The sequence below is a fragment of the Anarrhichthys ocellatus genome, unplaced genomic scaffold (assembly GCF_004355925.1).
Source record: "Anarrhichthys ocellatus isolate YVR2014 unplaced genomic scaffold, GSC_Weel_1.0 scaffold54, whole genome shotgun sequence".
In the NCBI taxonomy this organism is placed as follows: domain Eukaryota; kingdom Metazoa; phylum Chordata; class Actinopteri; order Perciformes; family Anarhichadidae; genus Anarrhichthys; species Anarrhichthys ocellatus.
The window spans coordinates 411,016-421,896 of record NW_022280084.1 but is presented as its reverse complement, the minus strand read 5'-3'; the positions used below and the strand labels follow the sequence as shown (position 1 = coordinate 421,896).

Genomic DNA, 10,881 nt, shown 5'->3' with positions numbered 1-10,881 from the left:
GTGTGTGTGTGTGTGTGTGTGTGTGTGTGTGTGTGTGTGTGTGTGTGTGTTCATATCTCCAGGCCGCTGCAATAAATAGAAGTGTTGGTTTTACTCCTTCGCGTCGAAAGGAGTCAGCTGAGGTGGTTCGGGCATCTAATTAGGATGCCTCCTGGACGCCTCCCACTGGAGGTTTTCCAGGCACGTCCAACTGGGAAGAGACCCCGGGGAAGACCCAGAACACGCTGGAGGGATTACATCTCCCAGCTGGCCTGGGAACGCCTCGGGATCCCCCAGAATGAGCTGGAACATGCCGGTGAGAGGGAGGTCTGGGTCAGCCTGCTTGGCCTGTTGCCACCGTGACCCGACCCCGGATAAGCGGAGGAAAATAGATGGATGGATGGATGGTTTTTAGTCATCTTGCCTGGTGAATTTCACAATATTCTGCTGCGTGATATAAAACACGCTCAGATTCAGTGTGAGCTGCGTTCAGCTCGTTTGATTTGGTTTGACAGGAAATGTGAGCTCGTTCCTCACATTCAGGATTCTTGATTTTGGTTTTTTGATGATGATATTAAAATATGTGGAGGATGGTTTGCTGTTTGTCCAGTATTGTTTTTGCAGAGTCTCTGTTTTTCCACTGCAGGATTTAAGTCACTCACACATTAGTTAATCTGCGTCTCCTGGTTTTCAACACACACCCACACACATAAAAGAAAGAGAGATCCTGAGCGTTGGCTGGTTAGTTTAAGCAGCTTATCTCGACCGTGAATTCATCTGTCAATCATAACCTTAGTTTCCCTTCCTGTGCATCAGCTTCTTCTCTCCTTCAACGATAATACAAAATATGGAGGAACATATACATCTGTAGAAAGAGTACATTTTTAAATAGACATTGAGTATTAACTTAACTGAATCAATGTTGTTGATTGCAGCTGTTTTTTGGCACATTGTCCCGGTGGTCTGAGTATTGCTGTTTGTTGTTTAGTTGATTGTCTGATTAAGACTCTTTGTTCTACGGCCTGTTTACTTTTATAACACTTGCTGGATTTGCTCCAAGCTTCAGCAAAAGTCTTGAGAATTCCCCTTAAACCTTTTTTAAGTTTGCTCACTTTGCATGTTAGCATTGATGAGGTTTAGTAAAAGCATCTCAGTTCCAGGTCATATGGTGGTCTTAGCAATATTATTAATATTAATGATAACTATATTTTAGATTGAATACGTGTTTCCTCATCTTAAAGGCTGAGTGAGTTCTTGAAATGGACGGCAAATACTCACTGCTAACAATGTGTCTGTCAGGAGATCGTCACCCCTTAAATAAATATAATAATAATAATAATAATATTTGACTTCTTCCACCACAGGTTCACGGGCGACATCCAACCTGTAACTTCCTGTTGGAGGTGGAGAGAGACCAGGCGGAGTGTGTGAGGAGGCTGAGGGAGGAGGACGCTGCTGGCAGCCATAAAGGTCACAATCATCCACTAAACTAGGGTCAAACTAAACGCCACCTCCTCTACGAACACAGACACAACTTGAGAAACTGTGTGGAGCTGAACCGGATCTTAACACACAAAACACTGAGCACAAGTAGAGTTTATTAGTTACTTTCTGTATTGTATAAATCGACTGTGATATGCATCCTTCACCGTATTATTTCACTTATTTATTGTCAGCTGTTGAAGGTTAAACTCTGGTTGGGAGATAATTATTTATGTGACTTCTTAAAAAATACAGCGTGTCAGCATTTGTTTATGTGAATATAAACTCATATATTACACACAGCCTGTTGAGTCGAAGCACTAAAACATAACACTACTTCTTCCACATGTAGTCAGATATGGTCGCAGCCCTGGATGGGTTTTGTTTGGTCTTCAAAAATGCATATTTTAATGTTGCAGAGCGGAGCTTTACTGACAAGATGTGCAGGCGAAGCTTCAGTGCACCCAGTGCAAACAGGATGAAGTATAAACAATAATGTATAAACTATTTTTAAATGGAAGAGAAGAAGACGACACACTGAGGCGCCGTCTTTAAGAGGCTGCAGCCGGCTCGGTGTTAAAGAGCGAAGATACGGGTGAGGGTACGTTTCTGTGAGGGGGAATCTCAGCACACAAAATAATAATAACGTGGTTCAAATTGTCTGCGGGTGAAAAGGTTCTGGGGACAGCAGTTGTTTCATTAATTTGGTTGCAAACAGTAGTTTAACAGTTTGTGGTTGTAACATTTAAAATAGAGTCAGTTTCTTTAGCCGACTGGAAATTTGGTGAGTTTGGATGTTTTACCCCAAAGACATCTGTCCCCTCTTGCTCTTTTTTTGTCCTCTCTTACCCTCTCGGTGCCATTTCCTCTCTTTCTTTTGCACCTTCACTCACTTTTCTAGTCAGCGTTGGTTCAGGCCATTTACAGGCAGCATCCCACATTACAAACACAATAGGAGAGAGTTTAAAGGAGGTCAAAGGTCAGAGCAATTCCAACCAGACAGCTTCTGTCCTTTGCCTCTTGCATTTCTGACATTGAGGTACAAAAGAAGAAAGGAAGGAAGAAAAAGACGTAATACAGACATCAAGTAATGAAGGAAAGAAGGAAAGAAAGAAGGAAATGATGAAGAAAAAACAGAAGAAAGGAAGCAAAGTAGAAAAAGAAGGAAGGGAAAAGGAAAGTAAGGATGCGAGGAGAGAGGAACAATAAAGGGAGAAAGACAGAATGAAGGGCAGAAAGAAAGAAATGGAGATGATGGAATAAAGGGGAAAGTAAGAAAAATAATTACAGTTTTCCATGAAAACAAATGTATTGTACGTCCCTGCAAACCAGGGATACGTGGAATATTTTTGTATTCAGACAGAGGAAGTGACGTAGTAAATGGAGCTACCATTATCGAAAGTTACATGGTGTACTGTCGAGGTACGAGTGTCCATAAATCAACTGATGAAGTCAGATACAAAGGCTTTGGACCTTGGTTCATCATCAAAGCTGGAAGTGATAGCAGCTGAGTCTTTATGGTGTAGATTCACCAGGAAGTAAAGAAATATGTGATGGTTGTGTTTCTGGCTCTGACATTTACATCGTCTCTCGTTCTCACTATTCATATTTGTAAATAAATGTTTTGCAGTTTGAATTATGAAAACTGCTGGGCATTAGTATGTTTTAAAAATACTTTTTAGTGACAATTTAGTGACAAATATTTGTTTGATTTTAGCCATTGAGGCTTTCAGTATTCCGCACACTGTTCTTCATCCTGGAACACTTGTTTCTGTCCATTTATACACGATATGTGTCGAGCATTACAAACCTTTTGGACTTTTTTCTAAAAATAAACATGTAGATGCAGCCCTGTGCAAAAACCTGAACAGAAAACCACGAGAGGAGATGCTGATGATGTTGTAGACGAGGGCTACGTTTCACCATCCGCACCGTCTCCACTCGTCTATCGCTAAAAAGCCCTGTTGACTGTTCAGTTTGCCATCAGCACTTTTGCACCCATTAAGAGCTGCAAGATCTATTTTGGGTTTGTTTGTTTTTGTCACCAGGGGGCGGGTGAGGGTTTTTTTTGTATTCATTCGGGGCCACTCCTCCCCTGTATTCTGCACTGATAGCGCCTAGATCCTCTACATATGTATGTCTCTGTGCGATTTAAGGAAAGGATGTGACAAATCCATAATGCTTAATGAGGAGTGTAATCGTTTGAAATAGGATATAACTTCTTCTTTTAATGTGCTGTATGTAATTGCTTTAATGAGCTGTTTGAGTTTTCCAAATATGTTATGCTGCAGTTTTTGTCCAGGTCTCTTAAAGGGATGTGAATACAATACACTGAATACAAATACGTTATTTGGGTTTGAACAGATGTGAATAGAATCTGAATTTGTGCTGTAATATTTAGGGGTTTCTGAACACACATCCAACCGCAGAAGTCTCCCAAAAATGTCCTTTATGTGCAACTTATTTGCAAATTGAATTTACCAACAAAAACGAAAATTTTCCACAAATATACGGAGCCTTTGCAACCCAAGATCAGCCTCCTGTTTGTATTTAAATGTGCACAAGCCTGCACGTCTGTGTACAAGAACATGTAAAAATGCCAAATGTTTCTCTTCAACCAGCAGCTACATGTTGGATGTTCGGTAAAACAAAGAGCACACTCGGCAGGATGAATAATCACCGCCCCATCATCGTGTTTGTTTCGACCGGCAACACAGTGAAGACCCGTAACACTGTGTTTTACTTGATGAGAGTGATTTCAATCTCATTGAGCCGGTTTTCCGTTTTTTTTTCCGACAGAGCCGGGATGCAAAGGAACGTGGGACAGCATTGCATGCTGGGAGCAAACCGAGATTGGAGAGACCGTCACCATCGCCTGTCCCCGAGTCCTCACGACTGTATTCGGCAGAAACGGTGGGTCACTTATTCACTTATTCACATTCATTTATGGATTTATTTATTTCGTATTCAATTTTAAAAACAGGGAGATGATTAAAGAGCAGAATCAATGCTGAACTGAAATGTAGATTTAAACTGGTGGATCGTGTGTCGTCATTGATGTGTGTGCGTTTGCCTTTTAAACGGCTCATCCAACACCTGGATTATTGGGCGTACTGTAACATCAGGCATGAATAAAAACTACAGTGTTGCTTCACAGAAGAAAAGAAAGTTCATTCCTCCTCATAAAGTCTCACCACGAAGTCCATTTCGCTGCTGCCCTGCAGCTTTCGATCACATCACATGGTCCTCATTCATTCAGCTGTTTCCAAACTCAAAGAATGTGATGTCATGAGGGTTGAGTATCTAAACCGAGGAGGCTCTCTGCCCTCGTTTCGTCCCACAGTTCTGTGTGGATCTTTATTTTTTTACCCAGCCAGTGACCAGATGGCAGCTTGGATCTCCGCTCCGAGGCCGTGCTCTTGATTGATGACTAAACATTATGTAAGAGCCCAGCGGCTTGTTCAGAGCCAAACGCTCACTCAGATGCTCCCCGGCAGAGACGGATCCAAAACCCAGAAAGTTTCTGCAATGAAGTAATAAAGAAAAGTTTATATAAGATGAACATTGGCTGGAATCCATTTACAACCAAAAAAGACAGAAACACATTCTCATTGTCAGATTTATGAAGCCGAACGCACTCAATATATCTATCATTGTGGAGCTGGACCCTGTGGTTGATTTATTGTTTTAGATTAGATTGTTAATCCCGATGCAGCAATCTGTACGCCGCTTTTTACAGTTGTCTTATTTTATCCAGTTATAGTCCAGAGGCATCACCCGTCCAGTGGGTCGCAAAATACATCTGAGGGGTTGTGAGAGACATTTTGGACAAGCATGGATGTAAACTGCAACTTGACTGGTTGTCGGTTTTGATCTAAAATTGGAATCTATAAATTAATAATAAAACAAAGGACTTATTAAACCTGATGGCCATAATATAAACTGACAATTGTTTAATTGCCATGCTGCTATGTTTAGGAACATTGATGTCCTTTCATCATTAAAAGAAAAATATGAATTTACAGTATTGCAAAATGCTTCCAGAATCCACAACGGGCACAGTTTGTCCCTCTTTGTGCTGTAGAAAGAAAGTATTACACAAACCATTGAAGTTCAAAATGTAGATTCATAAGCAAAGTTGATCCATTAAAAAACTCTTGTAGCTTCCTCTGCGGTCTCCCGGCTGTGAGGAGGGTTCGTTAACAGTGTAGCGAGGCAGAAGTGTGGCGACGTTATTTCAGGTCAGTGAGCAAGAGGATGCTCTGTTATTTTTTTACAGTGCATTCTGGAAATTTCCAAGAGAGATGAACTTCCAGTGCACCCCAGCAATTTTGGCATCGGGACACCCGGAGGATGTCCCTCAGGAGTTCAATGCAGACTGGACGTTGAGTTCATTTGAAACACAGACAGAGTGACGCTTCACTTCACCATGAAGTGTTTTCAGTTACACATCACGCTGCTTTCTTAAGAGTCAGAATCAGGTGGCAATCTCCGGTTCTGACGAGTGACGCCGATGCCAAAATAAAACCTGCATTCTCTCTAGTGTCCACCAGGGGGCGACTCCTCTGGTTGTATAGAAGTCTATGAGAAAATGACTCTACTTCTCTCTTGATTTATTACCTCAGTAAACATTGTAAACATGAGTTTATGGTCTCAATCTCTAGTTTCAAGTCTTCTTCAACACAGCATGATGTTCATTTAGTACATTATGGTCCATTTAGAGTCAAACAGACCATAAAGCAGGGTGTGCTTTAAGGCGGGGCTTACTGTGATTGACAGACGTAAACGACAGACGTAAACGACATCTCTACGTCATTCCTCCGCATTCTGAATATGGTCACCTCCGACGGCTGTAATCCAAGAAGGCGACGGTGAAATCTCCAAACTCAAGGCTTCATTACATCAGTCCACAAACAAATGGATGACCTCACGATGACTACGTCCACTTCTTATATACAGACTGTGGTTTGAACGCTACACAGAGCCAAGAAAAGCGGTATTCAGTTGCAAGATGCCGCTAAATCCTACAAGCAAGTCCTTTTAAAGAAGGAAAAAAACCAACAACCGGGCAAACTTCCCCATGCTGACACATAAACAGCATACACAGTAGATCTATAACATAACAACACACATCTGATGCTACCAAATGTAAAAAAAAGGTTGAAAACACTTGTTTTTGATACATATCCAAACCTGTTATTTCTTCCTCTGTGCTCCTTGTGTGATAACACAAGTGGAGGAAGACTTTACAAATTCTAAGTTGGTGGGTTTTTTTGGGGGGGGGGGGGGGTTTGAAGATAATTCGCTACCATCTCTCTTCGTCTCTCGCAGGTAACATCAGCAGGAACTGCACGTCAGCGGGATGGTCGGACGTTTTCCCGAACATCACCAGCGCTTGTGGCTCGGACACCATCCAGGACAAGGTGCCGTCACCGTCTTCACGTTGTCTTCTTCTCCGTCTGTCCTTGCTGTAAATGTCACCTGAACACTAACAGTCTGCGAGTGCGCAGCAGGAACAGCTGCAACATAACGTGGCCCATTAGCGGCCTGTAATTGATGAAGCCTGCAGGGGTCGTCTGTTAATTAACACGGGGATCTTTAAAAGGTCAACAGCAGTGTGATGCATGTTTAGATGTGAGCAGCTCCCCCTGACTGTCGTCATTGGGAGCAATTTGGTTTTTACAAAAGTGTAATTCTGTGAGTCCCAGGATGTATTTATAATAGCAGGCATTTACATTTAAAATAAGGATCGTTTAAATTGCAGTCTAAATTTGAACACCTTATATTTACAATGTCACTTAACCATAGATTTAAAGAAAAAAGTAACATTTGTATAATTGCTATATTTTCCTAAATTACTGAGAAATGGAATTTGACAAAAAATGGTTTCTGACCGGCTGCAGCTTGGCTCAGTGGCTTCACAGTGTGTTTTATTCATAGACTGTTTATAAGAAGTGGACGTAGTCGTCGTGACGTCACCCATTGGTTTGTGGACTGATGTTCTGAAAGCTCATGTCCGCCAATTTCGCCGTCGCCATCTTGGAATACGGCCGTCGCCATGTTGTTTTTGAACCATGCTCAGGATAATCACAAGTATAATACGTGAAGTTTTGTCCCGTTTGCTGCGATTCCTCCTCCAGCCTGAACAGTTTCAGGGGGAAGCAGGAGAAAGTATTTCGGTGAGGAGAATGTTTGGCCTCGTTTGTCCTGGACGGTGATAATTGCTGCTCGCCTCCTCTTTCACTGCCCAGGGTCAGTTTGGGTCACGACTGCTCTTATTCTGAATCCCCCATTGTGCTTGTTAAACTGACTGTCTCCCCGTCTCTCCCACGTCTCCTCGTCTCTCATCCGTCTCTATGCAATTCATCCAAAACATCCTGAACAATAATCCTCGTCCCCCCCTTAGGAAAGATTGTACGAACAAGTCTTATACGAAGACTTTGAGCCGTTGCACACGTCACTGCTTGTTTTTGAGTTTGAATGAAGTGGGGTGTTTTACGATGACTTGCAACCCATTAGTGTCTAGACGGGAGGTTAGCCAGTTGCAGGTTGCATTCATTCAATCACACAATACAGCAGTGGTTGTTGCAGACACACCTGGCGGAGATCTGGACTCCACTGAGTGCACCTTTCTAGGTTCAGTGATCCATTTATCTCAGTGGTCTCAGAAGGCAGAACATGATGTGCATTTAATCTCTCTTTCTCTCTGCATACTGACTAACCTGGTGCTCCATCTTGTGTTAAAGAAACGCTACAGGTGCGACTCACTGTAGTCAGATCGCTGTCAGGACTTTTATATTAGAGTGAACTTATTCAGACATGAGAGCAAAATGCGATATTTCCAATAAATGTCCAATAAATACACATTTTGAGCCGAGATGTGCTCAGACTAGGTGAAGTGTGTGTCAGCTGAAGAGGGATGGAGAATGATAGGATGGGGCATTTCCCCCTATCTCTCTCACACACACACACACACACACACACACACACACACAAGATTGGATCTGTCCAACTAAACTAAATGTGTATTTGATGTCAGACTTGTTTTTGCTTCTCATCAAACCAACACGCTTTGATTTTCTCATGAGAGAAATAGGAACTCAAACACAAAACACCTTTTTCTGAGGAAGCAAGATAACAGGACACACACACACAGACACACACACACACACACACACACACACGCACACACACACGCCATTTGTTGGCAGATTTCAATCTCAGTTTCCGTTTCAAACAGGAAATTATATGTTCTTCGGTTTTTCATGCCAGGAATTTTTCTCAATAGCAAAACACTTTCTCTTCTTCCTCCAACAATGAGCGTGTTCTGATCTGCTGCACAGCGTATCGCATCACAACCATGTTGAAACACAAGTGATAGATTATTTTATGTCCTGGTGAAGTCTAAAGGAACGTTCCAGAAACAGAACAAAATCTGAATCCTGCTTCAGTTCCAAACCTCCGGAGCACTTTCCTTCACATCGTCCCAAACGGAAGAGAAGAACAACCGAAGACTTCAAATGAAATCAGGAAATCGAATCAGTCAGTGACGTGTTGACAGCCAGAGTTCTAAAAGTGTAATCACAATGATGAAGGAATCAGGATGGAAATACGTTGCTTTCTGGTTAATTATATGAAATCAGATTTTCTCTCAGATCGGTGTCTTTTGGGTGAAATATTTTATGAATTTAGGCTGGTATTTTTTCATATAAATCTTCTGTATTTTCTTCCTGTTGAACACAAAACAATTAGTCTGCCTGTACATTCATCTCATCAGATATGTCACTAAAAAGAGTTTTCTGTCCTAAGTTTTTAGTTTTTCTTGGTGCATCTTTAAGTTCAAGCAAACTTGAACAACTTAAGTATTTTAGACAACATTTTGCCGACTTATTTTCTGGCAGGAATTTGTTATTTTTGTCTCATTGTTTAAGACTTTAGCCTTAAAGCCTTTATTGTCTGAATCAGCTTTTATTACCTGAGTAAAAGGAATCTGACCTGGTTAATTGGTGATGAGACATTTCACAATCCCTCTTTGCTTTGTGAGCTGCCTCAAAAGATTTTGCAGATCTTTTTGAAACGATTATTCTTGTAGAAGAAAGTATGATGGTAAAAAAAACATGATTTTTCTTTTGAAAATTATCAAATTTTTCATCAAATATGTTTGTGTCATCATGTCCCGATTCGTCTGTTTTTCTGGAGAAAGTGCTTCAGCATTTTTGTGTCTTTGTCTTCACATGGAAAACATCTCAATTCTGAAATTAAACCTCCTGTCAGCAGCTTCCTCCTGTTCACTTTGCTCGTTTGGCTCGTTTTGTGTCACGAATGGCTTCGCTGTATTGCCCATTGTGCTGTCCTGCCTCTCTCTCTCTCTCTCTCTCTCTCTCTCTCTCTCTCGCTCTCTCTCTCTCTCTCTCCCCCCCCGTGTTACTACCTCCCCCTCTCAATTCAGCTCAGCCCAAATCACTGAGCTTCACTGGCAGTGAATTCTGTAAATATTGCCAGACCGGCATCATTTTAATCATGTTACATTGCTTAAAATTCTGATTTAACAATCCTTTAAGATCTTATATTTTCATAACACTAGCTTCCTTGCTTTTTATCTATCCATCTGTCCGTCCGTCTGTCTCTCTGTCCGTCCATCTGTCCGTCCGTCTGTCTCTCTGTCCGTCCGTCCGTCCGTCTGTCTCTCTGTCCGTTTAGTTTGTTTCGTTAAGTGCTGTCCTGACCTCATAAAGCATAACAAATGTAAAGGGTTTATCCTCTGGGGACCAGGAATGTGCTCATTTTACTGCATCTGCCCTTTAGAAGTTGTTTGTCCTCAGGTGGAAGAGCAACATTTGATCAATAGTGGCGTAATATAAATAGAAAAGGGTTCACCAAAATGATTATTATTCATCATATGAGACCAGTAGTTTCTACGGAGCACAGGACTGAGCACCTGGCTAAGTTGCTGAAAGATAATGTCTGACCATGTTCCTCTACTCTCTCCGTCTCTGCAGCTGGTCTTCTACGTGGTGGTGAAGACGTTGTACACTCTGGGTCACAGTCTGTCTTTGATCGCCCTCACCACAGGGAGCGCCATCCTCTGTCTGTTCCGGTAAATGTTACAATATTATCACATGAAATGAAAGCCTGAGTGGACATCGTGTAGAAGCTGGTTCTTTAAAATACAGAAAGAGACCATTTTAGGATGGGATCACACCAAAGACTTTGTATAAGAAGTGGACGTGGTCATCGTGACGTCACCCGTTGGTTTGTCACTGATGTTATGAAGCCTTTAGTTTGGCAATTTCGCCGTCGCCATCTTGGAATACAATCGTCGTTATGTTGTTTCTTTTCGCAACCAATGAACTGAAGTTACGATGTTTGGACCGAGGAGGAGTGACGTAGAGACGCCGTATACGTCTCTGGTAGAGACCT

The 10,881-nt window shown here is 41.9% G+C and overlaps 1 protein-coding gene across 1 annotated transcript in view; it reads left to right on the top strand.

Moving 5' to 3' along the window:
* The window catches only part of LOC116396211 (vasoactive intestinal polypeptide receptor 2), a 22,687-nt gene that overhangs the window by 1,251 nt on the left and 10,555 nt on the right, over positions 1–10,881 (top strand). Inside the window, exons 2-5 of the mRNA XM_031870674.1 lie at positions 1,344–1,449; positions 4,261–4,374; positions 6,793–6,884; positions 10,461–10,558. Coding sequence (XP_031726534.1) covers positions 1,344–1,449; positions 4,261–4,374; positions 6,793–6,884; positions 10,461–10,558 — 410 coding nt within the window. The remainder of the gene's footprint in view (positions 1–1,343; positions 1,450–4,260; positions 4,375–6,792; positions 6,885–10,460; positions 10,559–10,881) is intronic.